Raw genomic sequence first — 19,921 nt, 5'->3', positions numbered from 1 at the left:
CACATCATAGTTTGTTAACGAGGACTCACGGTCTTAACAAGCTTTAAATGAACAAAGCTGAACAATGTTTTTTTGCTTATTAAACTTAACGAACTAAATGAGCCGAGCCTTAACAAGAAGGAGCTTAACAAGCCGAGCAGCTCATCAATCCATCCCTACTATGAAAGCATATGTTGTTTTCTTGCAGGTGTACCAGATTGGAAGAACTTGCTGAAAATGAACGACATATCACCACCATGTGCAAAACTTACAAACGTAGTTCCATAGTTACTAGCTTGTTTTGTTCTTCGATAGATAGGGATTAGTCGTACATTTTTGTTACCGCGCTACATACCAGAATTCCAGGAATAGAAGTAAATAAATACTGGTTACACTCCTGCACTGCACAGCACGAAAAACAGACGAAAAAGAACAATGCCGGACGAAGACGGACACATCTCATATAGTCTACAGAAGAATGCTCTTGATCATCTTTAATCTGAATCTCAGTAATCTTTATCGGGTTCGTGTGTTCGATTTCTTTCCATCTGAACTCTGAAGAACTCAGCCTATTTGCAGAAGAAAGATCAGTTTGGCACAATGAGAAGGATTACATGAATTTCACCTGCGAAACAAACTATGATACTGCTTGGCATCTAGCAGTAGGACAAGATTGTTCAGAGGCCGCAAGGCTCCATGACTATTCTATAGAAACGATTTAAGCAATCATGCAGAGATATCTCACAAAATAAGCATCGGTGTAGTTTGGATTAAAACTGAGACTTAAGTGCACACTTACATCGGTTTGGTTCGTTCACGAACTTTCCGAAGCGTTCCTCATAAGTTCATATAGAGCAAAACCCCCTAGGTGGCAACCAGGCAACCGCTGACTCATATCTCGTAAGTCTTTCTGTGATTCAGAAACACCACCAATTAGATGAACAACGGTTACAAGAATCCAAAAGCCAGGAGAGGAGTGCTGCTAGTATAGGTGAGCTCACCAGCGATACTGCATAGAGCTTAGTGGATTCATAACCATCTTGAGCTCTAGCATAAAGCTCAGTTATGGCGCTGGAATCAATGTTACATCTCATATAAAAGAATGCTGCTGGCCTAACATTCGTTTCTCGTCGAGAAACTCCAATGAGAATGGGTTCTGTCTGCAAAACTAAATGTGGATAGTTAACAGAACAAAATCCAAGAAAATCCTGCAGTTGCAGAAATCTTCTTTGCATGGTAATTACAATCAACTGCAAAGTACCCTTCTGATGTGGTAATTGACACTAGTGATGCAGTAATTAGGAATGCGAGGCAAAGGGTGTTGGTGATTTAATTACCAGTGAACTAGCAGGAACTCCAGTTTCCTCAACTACTTCACGGATGATCCCGTCAAACATTTCATCAGAAATTCTTTCAGTGAGACCAGCAACATCTTTTTCGTCATTTTGATGAGCCAAGATTCCAACTTCTTGTGGCTGATACAAACAATCGAACTTGCATAATAAGAAACATGAATATTACAGATCGACCACTCGAACAACAAGCCCACCAGTCCTGCTAAATAAAATATATCTACTTCAAGAATTTCAATTGTTGTCTTAAGTCAACATTTTCCAAGTTCTAAATTATCAAGTATACATTACTCCTCAAGTAAATTTGTTCGGTATCTGAAAGAAAAAGAGTGATTATACTCAGAGCATTTTGTTTTTCAAGTAATGGGTGGACCCAACTCATTGGAGAATATATTTACAAAGTTAAGAGGAACAAAAGACAAGCACTTTACACATGAATGCTAGTCTCTAGCAAAGAAAAACGAATTAAACTAAACAATCCAGCCTACCAAAGTTACACATCCTAGAGCTTTGTCTCTACTTGGGATCTCTTTAAACAAATACCGTTGTCATTAACTGTGCTCAATATTGTAACATTCTTAAGATATTACCTCAGAATGTCCTCCAGGAAAAACATAGTGTCCAGGAGACTCGCCGACATTGTTGCTCCTTTGCAATACAATAATTTTTTCATCAGATGTTTCAACGATTGCACCATTTCCCAGTGGATTTGACATGTGTTGGCAACACACAGAGTCATCTAATCAGATCAGAATGAAAGATGAACTATTTTGGTCAAGACTCGTCGTAGTTATAATTCTGTACAAAGAATTTGCACTATGCAATTAAGCAGTCAAAGTACTGAGACAAGTTGACTAATAATTAATCATTCGGTGATCATCAATATCTCTTCATAATGATTAATGATACAGCAACACATGCGAGCATGGAAAGGAAAATGAAGGTGGGGCAAAATTTGTTATGCATTTAAATTTGTACAGGCTTGAGCAATGAAAGAAATATAAATTCATGAGACTATGTAACTAAAACTTTCGAAAGTTAAAGATGCAAAAAGGCCTTGATCTACAAGAGGAAGATGTGACGAAGGCATCTAAGATTCTAACTTCTAGATAACTTTTACCTTCACAGGGGACCAAAAACTTCTCCCACAGTGGACTGAGGTTTGTTCCAACAAATGTCCTGTTGTTTGTAAGTTAATACAGATGTTAGATAGAGGTGTTGCGCCGGAAACATCAAATATATCATAGCTATACGGATAGGATAAGAAAGATCAAGCAAACCTATAATCTGTGAGTCCCAAATGAAGTGAGACACAGTACTCCTGATTTGATTCATCACTGCGGTGCAAGGCATGCCCTCCATACTGAAATTTGTCAGGGCGACCAAGGGTATGAATACTAGCACAAGGAAATGCAGTTAAGGGGATAAAGGAAGACCGATAAAAACAGCATAGTAGAAGTCGTAATGGCTTGTTCTAACTATAAATGGAACACTAAAAAGAAATATATTGCAATGGCATAAGTTCAGATGTAAAAGGAACACTAAGGGCATCTCCAATGGTTGTAAGATAGTTGTTGGTAGACTTTGCCACATAGGATTTTTGATGATGTGTCATACAATAAATGAGGAAAGAGAGGAAGGTTGTATGTACATGAACCAACACCCCTTGCACAAGCTCCAATGTAGAATGAGAGAGCACCTTATTTAGTATCTCACATCCTATTGGGCAAACTAGATACAACCCATTGGAGTTGTTGTATGTTAAAGTGTTGGTTGATGGCATGACATATTTTACCAACAAGCTAACATACAAACTGTTGGAGATGCCCTAAGCAAGTTCATAACTAAAACTTGTAGCTAACTCATGTTCACCATAGGGAAAGGAAAAGAAAAGTAAAGATCCAATTTTATGGCATCTGAATGACCTGCAACATCTTTTTGCGAAACAGTCAAGGGCGGGAGATCACCCACGAGACTGGAGTTCAGATTAATTATTTGAGAAAAAAATCACGGTACTGAGTATCAAACATAGGGAACCCCTATGTTTAACCAACTCCAGTGCAGCTATGTTCCAAAAGAATTATATGCCTCATGAACACTCCACCACATTGCACAGGTTTCTTGTCAGTACCAATTTGGCATAGAGCAGACTCCTAAATTACTACTTAGCATGGAAGAAATTATTCACGTCAAGCATAAATTGTTCTTAGTCATCATGAAACACTCCACCACATTGCACAGTTTTCTTGTCGGTACCAATTTGGCATAGAGCAGACTTCTAAATCAAAATTACTTAAAAATGGAAGAAACATTATCAGCGTTATGTGTAAAATTGTTTATCACTAATCAAGTGTGCACTCATCTCTGCCAAAATCAAGTGTATACATGTATCACTAGAGCAGATAAATGGCTGCCAGAATACATACATACGTACGGAGGTTATGCATACCCGAAATTTCGTACCGTTGTACAGCGATGGGTTCTGCTGGAGCCTTTGATTCCATATCTGCAAGACGAACAAAGGATGAACAATGGCCCTTGACACGAAGCGAACACACACACGATTAGACACACCACCTCGCCTATAGATTCTTCCAGGGATGCGTCCGGGTGGGGAATCCGGTCGATGGACGGATCAAACCTCACAGAAACCTTCGTTTGGCAGCAACACTGAGTTAGTTAAGAATCTGCACAATCTGCAGCGGAATCGGACCTGTGTGTGTGTGTGGGGGGGGGGGGGGGGGGGGGGGGGGGGAGTTTACTCGGGATCGAGGGAGGCCTTCAGGGCAGGAGAGGAGGAGCTTGTACGCTGTGCCGGGGTTTGCTGACGCGGCGGCGGCCATGTGGCGATGGTGGAGGCGGGATGAGGTTGCGAGCCGCCGCCGCCGGGAGCTTTGGAAGAGGAACGGGAGTATGAGGAAATGGCACAAACCGGGTCAGGCCCAGGCCCTAGTTTTGACCCGTGGGCTAAGCCCGTAGGCCGGAAATACTGAAAATATTTAAAACACTAATGAGGGCTCATTTGGGTCGCAGGATTTCCAAAACAATGGAATAGAAACAGTAAAGTTTTGTTCCTAAAATAAAATGTAAATTTTGGGATGACGGGTTGAGCCAAAGAAGGGGCAACATAAGTTAAAGGATGACAATGGAAGTATGGTGTGGGTACAATAATCTCATACCCATACATATGTTTCGCATCAGGATAAGATCCTACCTATATCCTATCCATCGCGTAGATATTCATCTCATGCCCATATCTGCAACAGAACATCAAATGATGATGACGTAGTTTCTAATTCCATGTGTAGTGGAGACGCCAACCACTAAGATGTCAATATGGTTAGGGGTGGGGCACAGCTTACATACAACTGCTCAGTATGTAACCCATCAATAATATAACTGCGTTGGGTTTGGCGTACCCATGAGCATAAATCATGCCCATGTCCTATCCACGAGTAGTCTACATTTTCATTTTCGAGAAGCATAGTCGTGCTTCACCGTGAAGCACCCCCACAGTCGTGCTTTCGCGTGCTTCCTTAAAAGGTGAAAAGTATAACTGTGGGGGTGCTTTCACGGTGAAGCGCAACAGTGCTTCTCGAAAGTGGAAAATAGACACTTTTGTGCTTTCGGTTTTCTGGGTTTTTCACAGGTTTTTTAGTTTTATTTCTTCCCTGGTTTGATTTTTTCTATTTCCTTTTTTCAAAAAAAGTTCATCTAAACATATTAATTTATGATCAAGTTTCAAAGTTTGCGACATGAGAAATGCAACGGTGAAAATTGTTCGTGGTTTGGACACACGGTTCATGAGATAAGATGTTTTGAAAAAAAATGAATCTTAAAAAGAAACCAAAACTCCTAGGTCGTGACAAATGCCGCATGTGCAGTGCATCTCACTTATCGCCACCGGATGAGGTAGTTTACCCCTTAACTAGTGATTTCGAAGCATCTGTGGGTGAACTCTTAAAAGGCTCAACTTCACAGAATCTTTTATGAGCAGTTAAGATGTAACTAATCAGACTCTCAAATCTTTCAACTTCTCAAAAAATTTAGGGGAAGTGTCGGCCGCCTCACAATTTTGAGAGAGCAAAAGAAAGTCCCAAAAAAAGATTCCCTCCCTGGAGCGTGGCCGCATCTCTCTATTGCTCGGGCACTTGCATGTCAGAGCCACCCCCACCGCTGTTCCTTGCCTCCCGTGATCACCTCCATGCTGGCCGGCACCCGCAACCCCGTCGATCTTTGGCTGTCAAATCCCGGAAAGAATCCAACAATTTCTTCTTCTTCACTTTCTTGCCTTTCCCTTCCTCTCTGGCCACAACCGGCACCCCGCAACCCCGTAGATCTTTGGCTGTCAAATCCCGGCAAGAATGCATCACATACGAGTGCCTGGTATGTCCATCCCACTTGTCAAATGAGTGTCCATGAAGCAAGTTGTGAATCAATGTTCAACATGTGATTCCGTGGCTTATGAGAATCCATGGGTAGAAAAGGTCCATGAGGATCCATATATAATATTGCCATCTCTAAAGATCGCGTGTAAACAACCTTGGTCTCGAAAAAAAGTCCATGAGGACCGGCTTGAAGGAAGGTTCCGATCAAGTTCTGTTAACACAGAAAAAACATGGACGGCCTTATGGAAGATCAAACCTCATCGAATGTATGTGTTTTCTGTGTGGCGCCATACTAATCATTTGCTACGTACGGGCACAAATTGCAACTTAAGAACATTACAACCACTATGGAGTGCTCAATTTGCCACGCAGTGGACGACTCATGGTAGCAATCTCTGTTAGAATGTATTCGATATGAACCTGGGCTCTTTTTAACAAACATATGAAGAGCATCTATGCAACAACTTATGTACAAATGCGAAAGGATGACTTTTTCATCTCCAGGAGACCATGAATCATAAGTAGTTTAACATGGTTCTCCTCACAATGTGCGCTATCTAGTCATCACGGAGGAAGAATATACATGAGAATATTTTCCAAAGTCACGCATCAGTTATTTGCTTTATTTCCAAGCTATTGTCAGATTTGAGGCTAATCCGCAGCAAGCATGTAGGCCATTGGTCACAACATGCCTTCCTCAAGTTCCCAAGTGTATTGCTCCTCCCGAGGGCACTGCCAAGATAAATATTGATGAGGTTGTTGCTAAAGTTTGAATGAAAGAGTCCACAACCGATGTTTGTCGTGATTGGAGGTGCATTTATGCAGGACCTTATGCTATTGTCGCAAATAATGTAACTTGACCCAACAATTCCTAAAGCCATGGTCTCTCAGAGGTACTCGCACTCGCCATCGACCTACAACTCTAGCAGATTTGTATAGCTTCAGATGCTAGTGTGGTGAAAGATATATACTAAGGGTACCAGTGTTACTACAATTTTGTTCTAAAGTACATCGAGTACTGCATGTATTTTACTCAAACTTCCTTTTTACATGAGAGCAGGGACTCCATCGGTGATGTTCACTAGCCACAAGGGCCTTGTTCCTTGACCATGGCTGCCATTTATGGCCCACCAAGCCCTGGGATGTAGCAACCATAAGGAAGGCCGGATGTGATTGAGAGTAATTCCAATGATCTAAAAAGCACAAAATTGAAGATCCAACTACTGAAAATGCTAATGGGTTGAATGTCCGGAAAGATGTGAAACTTGCAATGTCTCTAAATATAAGCCTATGCTTCCCTAGAAATTTTAATTTCAGTATTTTTCTGTTAGAAAGTGAAGAATTCATGTTGATTTAAATAAAGAACTTATTTTGAAGAATAATCCGGTACACCTGTCCCTGCATCCACCACTGATTTATGGTCTACCAGCTCCAACGGCGTAACAATCATAAGGAAGGCCGGATGTGATTGAGAGGAAATCCAACGATTGAGAACACACAATTTTTTTTATTTCATCCTTTCAGTGAGAAAGTGAAGAATTTATGGCTATTCCTTAAGAAAACAAAGTACTCACTAGCAGTCAACATATCATGAAATATGTTTTTAGGTGTTTTTAGTATAGATATAAATATTTCTTTCGGTAGACTCCATCAAACTTATTTTTTAACGTACAGTGTCTTATATGTCTTGTATTTGTTTTGAAAATAATGAATATTGCCACGCAAGTACCTTTTTGGCATCTATAAAAAATATATTTCTTTCTTTTTTGTTAGAAAGAGAAAAGTTTGTGTTGATTTAAAGAAATCATTCATTATTGTCATTATTTTGTGGTTAACATATTCATGTAGCATGAGATATATTTGGATGTTCATGAATCATGAAACGAAAACGGTACTCCTTCTGCGTCGTTCCCCGTACTTGGTAATACGGAGTAGTTGATAGCAGAAAGATAGGGAGCGTGTGTGGCAAAAAAATTGTGTTGATTTAAAGAAATCATTTATTATTGTCATTATTTTGTGGTCAACGTATTCATGTAGCATGAGATATATTTTGATGTTCATGAGGCTGGTTATAGTGGGGAGTAACTTAGACTAGTGTCATAGTCTAAGTTACTACCTTCATTTCCAAAGTCACAACATGCCTTCCTCAAGTTCCCAACATGCCTTTATGCAGGACCTCAAGTTTCCAAAGTTACTTTATACATGAGAATATTTTCCAAAGTCACGCATCAGTTATTTGCTTTATTTCCAAGCTATTGTCAGATTTGAGGCTAATCCGCAGCAAGCATGCAGGCCATTGGTCACAACATGCCTTCCTCAAGTTCCCAAGTGTATTGCTCCTCCCGAGGGCACTGCCAAGATAAATATTGATGAGGTTGTTGCTAAAGTTTGAATGAAAGAGTCCACAACCGATGTTTGTCGTGATTGGAGGTGCATTTATGCAGGACCTTATGCTATTGTCGCAAATAATGTAACTTGACCCAACAATTCCTAAAGCCATGGTCTCTCAGAGGTACTCGCACTCGCCATCGACCTACAACTCTAGCAGATTTGTATAGCTTCAGATGCTAGTGTGGTGAAAGATATATACTAAGGGTACCAGTGTTACTACAATTTTGTTCTAAAGTACATCGAGTACTGCATGTATTTTACTCAAACTTCCTTTTTACATGAGAGCAGGGACTCCATCGGTGATGTTCACTAGCCACAAGGGCCTTGTTCCTTGACCATGGCTGCCATTTATGGCCCACCAAGCCCTGGGATGTAGCAACCATAAGGAAGGCCGGATGTGATTGAGAGTAATTCCAATGATCTAAAAAGCACAAAATTGAAGATCCAACTACTGAAAATGCTAATGGGTTGAATGTCCGGAAAGATGTGAAACTTGCAATGTCTCTAAATATAAGCCTATGCTTCCCTAGAAATTTTAATTTCAGTATTTTTCTGTTAGAAAGTGAAGAATTCATGTTGATTTAAATAAAGAACTTATTTTGAAGAATAATCCGGTACACCTGTCCCTGCATCCACCACTGATTTATGGTCTACCAGCTCCAACGGCGTAACAATCATAAGGAAGGCCGGATGTGATTGAGAGGAAATCCAACGATTGAGAACACACAATTTCTTTTATTTCATCCTTTCAGTGAGAAAGTGAAGAATTTATGGCTATTCCTTAAGAAAACAAAGTACTCACTAGCAGTCAACATATCATGAAATATGTTTTTAGGTGTTTTTAGTATAGATATAAATATTTCTTTCGGTAGACTCCATCAAACTTATTTTTTAACGTACAGTGTCTTATATGTCTTGTATTTGTTTTGAAAGTAATGAATATTGCCACGCAAGTACCTTTTTGGCATCTATAAAAAATATATTTCTTTCTTTTTTGTTAGAAAGAGAAAAGTTTGTGTTGATTTAAAGAAATCATTCATTATTGTCATTATTTTGTGGTTAACATATTCATGTAGCATGAGATATATTTGGATGTTCATGAATCATGAAACGAAAACGGTACTCCTTCTGCGTCGTTCCCCGTACTTGGTAATACGGAGTAGTTGATAGCAGAAAGATAGGGAGCGTGTGTGGCAAAAAAATTGTGTTGATTTAAAGAAATCATTTATTATTGTCATTATTTTGTGGTCAACGTATTCATGTAGCGTGAGATATATTTTGATGTTCATGAGGCTGGTTATAGTGGGGAGTAACTTAGACTAGTGTCATAGTCTAAGTTACTACCTTCATTTCCAAAGTCACAACATGCCTTCCTCAAGTTCCCAACATGCCTTTATGCAGGACCTCAAGTTTCCAAAGTTACTTTATACATGAGAATATTTTCCAAAGTCACGCATCAGTTATTTGCTTTATTTCCAAGCTATTGTCAGATTTGAGGCTAATCCGCAGCAAGCATGCAGGCCATTGGTCACAACATGCCTTCCTCAAGTTCCCAAGTGTATTGCTCCTCCCGAGGGCACTGCCAAGATAAATATTGATGAGGTTGTTGCTAAAGTTTGAATGAAAGAGTCCACAACCGATGTTTGTCGTGATTGGAGGTGCATTTATGCAGGACCTTATGCTATTGTCGCAAGTAATGTAACTTGACCCAACAATTCCTAAAGCCATGGTCTCTCAGAGGTACTCGCACTCGCCATCGACCTACAACTCTAGCAGATTTGTATAGCTTCAGATGCTAGTGTGGTGAAAGATATATACTAAGGGTACCAGTGTTACTACAATTTTGTTCTAAAGTACATCGAGTACTGCATGTATTTTACTCAAACTTCCTTTTTACATGAGAGCAGGGACTCCATCGGTGATGTTCACTAGCCACAAGGGCCTTGTTCCTTGACCATGGCTGCCATTTATGGCCCACCAAGCCCTGGGATGTAGCAACCATAAGGAAGGCCGGATGTGATTGAGAGTAATTCCAATGATCTAAAAAGCACAAAATTGAAGATCCAACTACTGAAAATGCTAATGGGTTGAATGTCCGGAAAGATGTGAAACTTGCAATGTCTCTAAATATAAGCCTATGCTTCCCTAGAAATTTTAATTTCAGTATTTTTCTGTTAGAAAGTGAAGAATTCATGTTGATTTAAATAAAGAACTTATTTTGAAGAATAATCCGGTACACCTGTCCCTGCATCCACCACTGATTTATGGTCTACCAGCTCCAACGGCGTAACAATCATAAGGAAGGCCGGATGTGATTGAGAGGAAATCCAACGATTGAGAACACACAATTTTTTTTATTTCATCCTTTCAGTGAGAAAGTGAAGAATTTATGGCTATTCCTTAAGAAAACAAAGTACTCACTAGCAGTCAACATATCATGAAATATGTTTTTAGGTGTTTTTAGTATAGATATAAATATTTCTTTCGGTAGACTCCATCAAACTTATTTTTTAACGTACAGTGTCTTATATGTCTTGTATTTGTTTTGAAAATAATGAATATTGCCACGCAAGTACCTTTTTGGCATCTATAAAAAATATATTTCTTTCTTTTTTGTTAGAAAGAGAAAAGTTTGTGTTGATTTAAAGAAATCATTCATTATTGTCATTATTTTGTGGTTAACATATTCATGTAGCATGAGATATATTTGGATGTTCATGAATCATGAAACGAAAACGGTACTCCTTCTGCGTCGTTCCCCGTACTTGGTAATACGGAGTAGTTGATAGCAGAAAGATAGGGAGCGTGTGTGGCAAAAAAATTGTGTTGATTTAAAGAAATCATTTATTATTGTCATTATTTTGTGGTCAACGTATTCATGTAGCATGAGATATATTTTGATGTTCATGAGGCTGGTTATAGTGGGGAGTAACTTAGACTAGTGTCATAGTCTAAGTTACTACCTTCATTTCCAAAGTCACAACATGCCTTCCTCAAGTTCCCAACATGCCTTTATGCAGGACCTCAAGTTTCCAAAGTTACTTTATACATGAGAATATTTTCCAAAGTCACGCATCAGTTATTTGCTTTATTTCCAAGCTATTGTCAGATTTGAGGCTAATCCGCAGCAAGCATGTAGGCCATTGGTCACAACATGCCTTCCTCAAGTTCCCAAGTGTATTGCTCCTCCCGAGGGCACTGCCAAGATAAATATTGATGAGGTTGTTGCTAAAGTTTGAATGAAAGAGTCCACAACCGATGTTTGTCGTGATTGGAGGTGCATTTATGCAGGACCTTATGCTATTGTCGCAAGTAATGTAACTTGACCCAACAATTCCTAAAGCCATGGTCTCTCAGAGGTACTCGCACTCGCCATCGACCTACAACTCTAGCAGATTTGTATAGCTTCAGATGCTAGTGTGGTGAAAGATATATACTAAGGGTACCAGTGTTACTACAATTTTGTTCTAAAGTACATCGAGTACTGCATGTATTTTACTCAAACTTCCTTTTTACATGAGAGCAGGGACTCCATCGGTGATGTTCACTAGCCACAAGGGCCTTGTTCCTTGACCATGGCTGCCATTTATGGCCCACCAAGCTAAGTTACTCCCACTATGACTAGCCTGAATCATGAAACGAAAGCGGTTAACCCCTTCTGCGCCGTTCCCTTTTGCGCCTTTCGGTTATATTTCAGTTAAAAAAACAAGAAAAACCGACCACAGTCGTTGCATGTTATATTTCGGTTTTCGTTTTATAAATACAGTAAATAGCAATGAAGAGAGCCTCCTGTACGGCAATGTTTGTTTGTTTCCACCCACTGCATTATGGTTTCGGTCGCATGCGCACTTCCAAGGTGTTCATTTCATACCTTGAGCACAAGAAATCATGCTCCACTAGGGCAAAGGCGCAAAGCTATTGGATCACCTACGTTAATGCCAGGGCTAGGCGTCGTAGCCCCGTAGACGCGTATGGCAGGGCTCGAGCTGTGGTGTCACCGAGGATCCTGGGACTTCGTTGCTGTGTTGATAACAAAATGACTGACCTAAAGGAATGAGTTAAATACATCACACGTGCCTTAATTTGTCCATTACGGTCAGTTTAGTACCTAAATTTGTAAAATACATAAAAATAATGCTATAACTTGTCGCACGGTGCATATACGGTGCCTCCGCCCATATGCCACCATATGTGTTGTCCACGTGGAGTGACAACTGGTGGTTGACCCAGATGTTAGTGGGTGTGAGCGATGCCTGTGTTGGGTGAAATGCGTCCGAGTTTTTGTGTGTAAAAAATCCCCTAAGATTTAATTAAAGTCACAAATAAGCCCTTGTTCTGTATATGCCGATAACAGGAAAAATAAAAATAAACTGCGTCTTTGAATTGGTTTCGACCCTGCTACATCCAAGGTTAAATAGCTAGTACGCACGCTAGCCACCAAAACAAATAGTACTTTATGTACAGTTGTTAGCTAGAAAGTCTATCCATCGCTCTGTAATTTTTATCCTGTTTTTTAAGTTACTGTTTGGTTTTTATGATATACAATATTTTAATATTAAAATACACTAATTATCAATATGTGATTGTCTATCTACATTTTTTTTCTATTTTTTATTATTTGTAGTTCAAAGATTTAACCATGAACTTTTTCTAGAATTTATGTTGATTTAAACAATTCAACATATATTATAAAATATTACAAATTTGTTTTGCATCTTCACTCAGGACCACAAGCATGCAGATTATTTTGTATCTTTGTTGTATTTTTAGAATACATAATTATTAAAAATCAACAATGTTATATTTTGAAAATTGTATAACATGTATTAAAAATCATTGTGTAGAAACAATAAATTTTATAAATGTGTTAACACATGTTTGTAGAAATGTAAGAATAATTTTACACTAAATTTTTTAATACACATTGAACATTTTATGAAATAGATGTTGTAAATTTTTTTGAATGCATGGCATACATTTTTGAAAAATACATTTATAATTTATTAATACATGTGAGAATTTTCCAAAAATATGATGATTTTTTTAAAAGCACTAATTTTTTTTAAGTTGATGGCAGGTAATATGTTGAATAGTTCTTTTTTTCAAACGTGAGACTTTCTTAATTTTTTTCAATTTCAAACAAATCATTTTTTTCCTTTTTTATTTCTCTTTATTATTTCACCCAGTTTCTTGGTAAAATAGAAGCGTATTAGGATATTGCACAGTCAACTATTATAGGCGTAGTGATTAGCACATGTGTGTAGGCTGTTCGCCCTTGTACTGAGTTCGAATCCTGCCGGGAACTTTTTTTGTTACTATTTTATTCCATGTGCTGACATGCGAGGCCTAGATGTGATATGTGGGATCGATGTAGTTTGACGTATTTAAATAAAATGTCAAGAGCTTTTGTGAAAATTATATAAAGTACAAGGAGTTTTCTGTAAACAACCATGACACTCCTCTCACACCCATTGACATGTGGGCCGATGCCACGTTGGCACGCCATGTGGGCAGGGCATATGCCCGGATACGGACGGAGGCACCGTATTTGAACGCTCGGACAAGTTACTGCACCAGTTTTGTGTATTTTACAAGTTTAGGCACCAAAGTAACGGCACCGGACAAGTTGAGGTACCCATGGTGTATTTGACTCTAAAGGAATTGAAGGTACAATAGCGTAAAAAGCGCTCTCCATATGGTAGGAATAGGATATATAATAATATTTTTTATACTATTAATTCATACTTTTTTCTAACACTTAGCAAATATGAGTGTTGTTAGGGCATTTCCAAGGCGGACCTGCAAACCACCCGCATCCGTTCGCACCATGTTGTCTGGACCGCGGAAGCCATCCAACGCAGGTCTGTATCGGTCCACTGGGCGATTCGGACATGATTTCTCCCGCAAACCGAAGATAAAAGGTGGGGAGCTTTGCAGGAGTCCGGACACGCGAAACGTAGGGATCCAACACCCCCGGCCCACCCAAAACCCTCCCCGGACCCCGCGACTCCATCCTCCTCTTTTTCTCTTCTTTCTTCTTTCTCTCTTGGCTTTGCTGCCACTCCGCCACCTCGGCCACTATGCCACACCTACCCCTGCCGGAACTCTACGTCTCCGTCACCTCCAGCACTCCAGCAGGGCTCCACCTAGCTTCTCCTCCGTCTCCATTCAACTCCTGTCCTCCAACCGCACTGTCAGGTACCATCCACTACTGCTGTTCTCATCATGCCCAACAATTGTTCAATGAATCGTCGGAGCTAAAAACGGTTGTCCCTTCTTCTTTCTAGCAATGGATTCCGATTTGGAGTACATATACGAGTAGTATGTTGAGTCGTCCGATGGCTCGTTGGACGAGGAGTACTCCGATGAGACAGCGATGATGCAGGCGGTCCTTGAAGACGCGGAGCATGCGGAGTAGCATGTTCTGAATTTCAAGGGCTCGATCAAGGGTTATCGGGTGCTCAGCCACAATAGAGCGCGCGACCATTTGACACTGATGACTGACTAATTTGCCCCTGATGCACTATTTGCTGACCATTTTCGCCGACACTTTCGGATGTGCAAGACTGTCTTCGATCGTTTGTACCACGGTGGCCGGTCCTACGATGAATACTTCATCCTGAAGAAAGACGTCGTGGGAACGATTGGCTTCTTCATTTGGTTACCAGAAGTGCACGACCGCCCTCTGGATGCTTGCATATGCATGGCTGCTGATTCGTAGGAAGCTCAAGTACCTACAGATATCTGAGAGCACATGCAGAGATGCCATGGTCAGGTTTGCAACTGTCGTGTTCGAGCTGTTCGGACCTCAGTACCTGACATAACCAACTATGGCAGACATCGAGAGGCTCTTGGCAATCTCAGAAGCAAGAGGATGGCCAGGTTTGCATGGATCTCTTGACTGCATGCATTGAAAATGGAAGAATTGACCGAAGGCTTTACAAGGGCAATATAAGGGTCATGTTAAGAAGCCACCACCATTCTTGAATCTGTTGCATCACACGATCTTTGTATTTGGCATGCTTTCTTTGGCATGCCTGGGTCTCATCAGTGTGCTGTAGCGATTACCATTGTTTGTGAGGCTGACTGAAGAAAAAGCTCCTTGATGACCCACAAGTATAAGGGATCGTAGTCCTTTCGATAAGTAAGAGTGTCAAACCCAACGAGGAGCAGAAGAAAATGACAAGCGGTTTTCAACAAGGTATTTTCTGCAAGCACTGAAATTATCGGTAACAGATAGGTTGGTAGTAAGATAATTCGTAACGGGTAAAAAGCAACAAGTGTAGCAAAGGTGCAGCAAGGTGGCCCAATCCTTTTGATAGAAAAGAATAAGCCTGGACATACTCTTATATAAATCAAAGCGCTCCCGAGGACACATGGGAATTAACGTCAAGTTATTTTTCATCATGCTCATATGATTCGTGTTCGTTACTTTGATAATTTGATATGTGGGTGGACCGGTGCTTGGGTGCTGTCCTTACTTGGACAAGCCTCCCACTAATTATTAACCCCTCTCACAAGGATTCGCAACTACGAAAGAAGAATTAATATAAATCTAACCATAGCATGAAACATGTGGATCCAAATCATCCCATTACGAAACAACGCATACACTAGGGTTTAAGCTTCTGTCACTCTAGCAACCCATCATCTAGTTATTACTTCCCAATGCCTTCTCCTAGGCCCAAATAATGGCGAAGTGTCATGTAATCGACGTTCACATAACACCACTAGAGGAAAGACAACATACAACTCACCAAAATATCGAACGAATACCAAATTCACATGATTACTTATAACAAGACTTCTCATGTCCTCAGGAAGAAACATAACTACTCACAAAGCATGCTCATGTTCAAGATCAGAGGGGTATTGAATATCATTAAGGATCTGAACATATGATCTTCCACCGAATAAACCAACTAGCATCAACTACAAGGAGTAATCAACACTACTAGCAACCCACATGTACCAATCTGAGGTTTTGAGACAAAGATTGAATACAAGAGATGAACTAGGGTTTGAGATGAGATGGTGTTGGTGAAGATGTTGATGAAGATTGACCCTCTGACGATGAGAGGATCATTGGTGATGACGATGGCTTCGATTTCCCCCTTTAGGAGGGAAGTTTCCCAGGCAGAATCGCTATCTCCATCTGAATCTTGTGACGACATATTCTCAGGCGTGCTATAGAAAAATATCCAAAACAAAAACAGAGGATATTGTCGTGATATGGTGGTCAAAACCTTTGAGAGATTATATAATAACATTTTACCATGTGTCGTGGGTTTGTCACGGCAGATGTCCTTGTGAAAGGACTTAGTCGTGGAGCCATCGCAATGGGTTAGCTTAAAGGGGTTAAACCGGACAAGGGGACACGGGGAGTTTATACTAGTTCAGCCCCTTCGATGAAGGTAAAAGCCTACGTCTAGTTGTGATTGGTATTGCTAGGGTTTCGAAGGCCAGGGAGCGAATCCGCTTTGTCTGGCTCTCGAGTTGTTGTCCATCCCTCAACCGCTGCCGGGTCGTCCCTTTATATACACAGGTTGATGCCCGCCGACTTACAGAGTCCCGAAACCGGATCATAAACATGTCCGGCTCAGTCTCCACACTTCCTATCTTACAAAGCAAGTTACACAATTAAGTCGGTTTACATCTACAGGCCTTAACTTGCCTCTGGGCCTTGGGCCTTCGTAAAGCGCCATCATTCTTCCATCTTCATGGGCTTCTAATCTTTGTAAAGCTAATCCGGCTACTCCTGGCCGGTTTACGTCCAGTAGTAATATCCCCAACATTAGGCCCCAGATTGGTTTGAACTTGTTCATGTCAATCTTCAATACTTAGAAAAATCCCTCCCTTGCATCTTCACTTTGATCTTGTAAACCACCGTGACGTCATACTCCAGGATCATGATAAACCGCCCTGACATCATCTACCCGTTGAAGCTGAGGATTACCTTCATTAATGTGTATCCAGTCATCGAGGCGACACCATTATTAATTATCCATTTTTGAGCTCCTCGATTCCCGCACTTGCCGTTTTATCACTAGTAGAAAACAGGGCTTTGGTCCAGGCCGGGTCAGCCCATTAGTCCCGGTTCAGTCAAGAACCGGGACTAATGTGAGCATTTATCCCGGTTCGTGCGGCTAAGGCATTAGTCCCGGTTCACCTGGGCCCTTTAGTCCCTGTTCGTGCCACGAACCGGGACTACAGGTTAGACCTTTAGTACCGGTTGGTGCCACCAACCGGTACTAATGGGTTTTGAGGCATTAGTACCGGTTCATGGCACGAACCGGTACTAAAGGTCCCATTTTCAAACTCCCCCCCCTCGTGGACCGCCTTTCCAGTTTTAGAAAAAACAAAAGAAAACGATTGAAATGTTAATAAAATAAAATAAAATAAGTTTCCCATGTGATATGTGGTCTACTTGTTGGGAAAATTTACAAATATGAATTTCGACTTTATTTGCAAAATCTCTCTGGAATTTGTAAAATGGGCATAACTTTTGCATACGAACTCGGATTAAAAAGTTTTTTATATGAAAAATCATCTACTCGAAAAGTTACATCCAAATTTAACTGGGGAAACCCCGTTAAACATTTTCAAAATCCTCAAAAACCTAACAGAAAAAAAGTTACGGGGCTTTATGATCTAGAGTGGAAAAAATCGAAAAAATTACTAGTCAAATCTGGTCAAACAGTGGTCAAACTGTCGTCAAACAATGGTCAAACTAATTATTCTAGAATATTAGTGTTACTAAATAATTATTTCAGTTATTTTGAATTTTGGTCAAATCTGGTCAAACTGTGGTCAAACTGTGGTCAAACAATGGTCAAACTAATTATTCAAGAAATATTAGTGTTACTAAATAATTATTGTTTTTTAAAACAAACAGTTTCAAACTCAAACAGTGAAATGTGTCACTTCATGCTCAAGCAAAATTCATGAAGGTTAATAGGATTGACATCTTACTATTGTCAGGAAAACAACAAGTGCAGACTTGGAAACGAGAGAGAATAGAACCCGGAAGTTAAGCGTGCTCAGGCTGGGGGAGTGGGAGGATGGGTGACCGTTTGGGAAGTTAGATGATTTGGAATGATGAGGGGTGATTAGAGGATAAATTGAGCAGTGATGAGGGGTGGTGATTACACACTATAGGTTAAAATAATTCAGAAATTTGAAAATAAAAAAAAATTTCAAATTTTTTTTTCAAAAAAAAATCATAAAATTTCCTTTAGTCCCGGTTGGTGTTACCAACCGGGACTAAAGGTGGAGCTCCACGTGGCCGCGCCCTTTAGTCCCGGTTCTGGATTGAACCGGGACTAAAGGGGAGAGGCATTAGTACCGACCCTTTAGTCCCGGTTCGAAAACCGGGACTAAAGGGCCTTACCAATCGGGACAAAAGCCCCTTTTTCTACTAGTGTATCGCTTCGCCTTATAAATAGGGGCAGAGGACCCCTTTCTTTTCTTTCCGTTACCCCTTCGTCCCTTCTTCTTCCTCGCGACGTATCCGCACCTGAGCGCCGCCGCCATCGTCAAGCCTTGCCTCTGCCTCACCGTTGGCCGCTGCATCAACCTGTTCGTACCAGAGTTCCGCAGCACACCTCCGCTGCTTCCGCGGCCGCAGTAAGTCCTTTCCTCCTTCCTTTCTAGATCCATTAGGGTTTCCTTGTTCTTCACGGTTCTTTGAAGTTCATCGGAGCTTCGGTGCTGTTCTTCCCTGTTCCCCCTTAGTCTATAGATGGACACTTCACACTTGACGTATCCTATGCCATGGCTAATCTTCTGTTACCACCACAAACCCTTATGCGCAAAAGACTGATCTAGTCCTTTATGAACTGTTTCGGGACCAACCTTTTTTCCTTTTAGGTCTAAATCTTTTTCTTTTCCTAACTTGTGGTAGATCCAAAATGCCCCTGTGATCCTGTGAAACCTGTTTTTACCTTACTTAACCCTCTTCGCCTAAGATCTGTATCCTCTTTACCATCTAGGCGGTTTACCTTTGTAAAAACAATCTATCTCATACCATTAGTCCCCTAGTAAACCGGCAACCCTTCTGCATGTTGATGGTAATAGTTCGGTTTAACAACACATGTATGCCCTCATATGACCTTGTCATTCAGTTTTATATTAGTCTCCGGTTTATGCAAATTCACATACCAGTATATGTTTATTCCATTGCATCTTTGCTCCTCCATGATTGACTCGTAACCTGGCATTTCCTTTTCAGCTTTTTATTTCACAATGGCCAAACAGTTTGCCGCTTGCAACTAGGCCCGCTCCCGGATCACCGAAGATCAATTGAACGAAATGGTTAGTATCGGCACCTTGCCAAAGAAGACGGAGATCCGGTGGCGAGTTCCAGGAACAGAGAATCCTCCTACCCCGAGGCAGGGTGAGGTTGTGACCTTTGTCGACCACATAGGTCGTGGCTTCAAACCGCCAGGGTCAAAAAAATTCCGGGATGTTCTTGCCAGTTTCCAACTCCATCCTCAAGATATTGGACCCAACTCGGTGTCCAATATATGCAACTTCCAAGTTTTCTGTGAAGCGTACCTGCAAGAAGAACCCACTGCTGAACTGTTCCAGGACTTTTTTCATTTGAACGGGCGTACAGAGTTTGTAAACGGCCCCAATACTGAACTTGGTGGTGTCTCAATTCAAAAGTGGAAGGAAGTTGAATTCCCTCATGCCAAACTGCACAGCCACCCCAAGGAATGGAACCAGACTTGGTTTTACTGCAGAGATACTTCTCTTGAAGATGAGAATCCCCTTCCAAGCTATCGTGATCACCAACTTTCCAACACCCAT

General features: G+C 40.8%; 1 protein-coding gene across 3 annotated transcripts; it reads right to left on the bottom strand.

Annotated features, from left to right (window-relative positions):
* Positions 1–242: 242 nt before the first annotated feature.
* On the bottom strand, positions 243–4,277 carry NUDT9 (nudix hydrolase homolog 9). 3 transcript variants are annotated; one of them, XR_015617847.1, is made up of 10 exons: positions 4,094–4,277; positions 3,909–3,983; positions 3,781–3,837; positions 2,612–2,694; positions 2,452–2,510; positions 1,922–2,070; positions 1,317–1,454; positions 981–1,147; positions 779–889; positions 243–548 (listed from the first exon to the last, which is right to left on the bottom strand). XR_015617847.1 is itself a non-coding variant. In XM_087545686.1 (10 exons), exons 1-9 carry the CDS (start codon positions 4,172–4,174, stop codon positions 794–796), a joined length of 897 nt encoding a protein of 298 aa, XP_087401812.1. In that variant the 5' UTR covers positions 4,175–4,276; the 3' UTR covers positions 243–635; positions 779–793. The 3 variants fall into 3 exon arrangements, 2 of the variants coding, with proteins under 2 accessions (XP_087401812.1, XP_087401811.1); XM_087545686.1 differs by having other exon boundaries at positions 243–635; positions 981–1,139; positions 4,094–4,276; XM_087545685.1 differs by having other exon boundaries at positions 981–1,139; positions 4,094–4,276.
* Positions 4,278–19,921: the final 15,644 nt, after the last annotated feature.

Source organism: Triticum urartu, chromosome 1A, assembly GCF_056163025.1.
Source record: "Triticum urartu cultivar PI428250 chromosome 1A, HENAU_Tu73, whole genome shotgun sequence".
NCBI lineage: Eukaryota > Viridiplantae > Streptophyta > Magnoliopsida > Poales > Poaceae > Triticum > Triticum urartu.
This window is presented reverse-complemented; position numbering and strand designations above follow the sequence as displayed.

Bases quoted from the DNA above. Each gene is read 5' to 3' on its own strand.
- NUDT9 (XM_087545686.1), bottom strand. From the start codon at position 4,174: ATGGCCGCCGCCGCGTCAGCAAACCCCGGCACAGCGTACAAGCTCCTC. The intron at 2,511-2,611 runs GTTTGCTTGATC...TACAAACAACAG, and splicing joins TTGGGACTCACAGATTATAG to GACATTTGTTGGAACAAACC. The intron at 1,455-1,921 runs GTAATATCTTAA...TGTTTGTATCAG, and splicing joins TTCCTGGAGGACATTCTGAG to CCACAAGAAGTTGGAATCTT.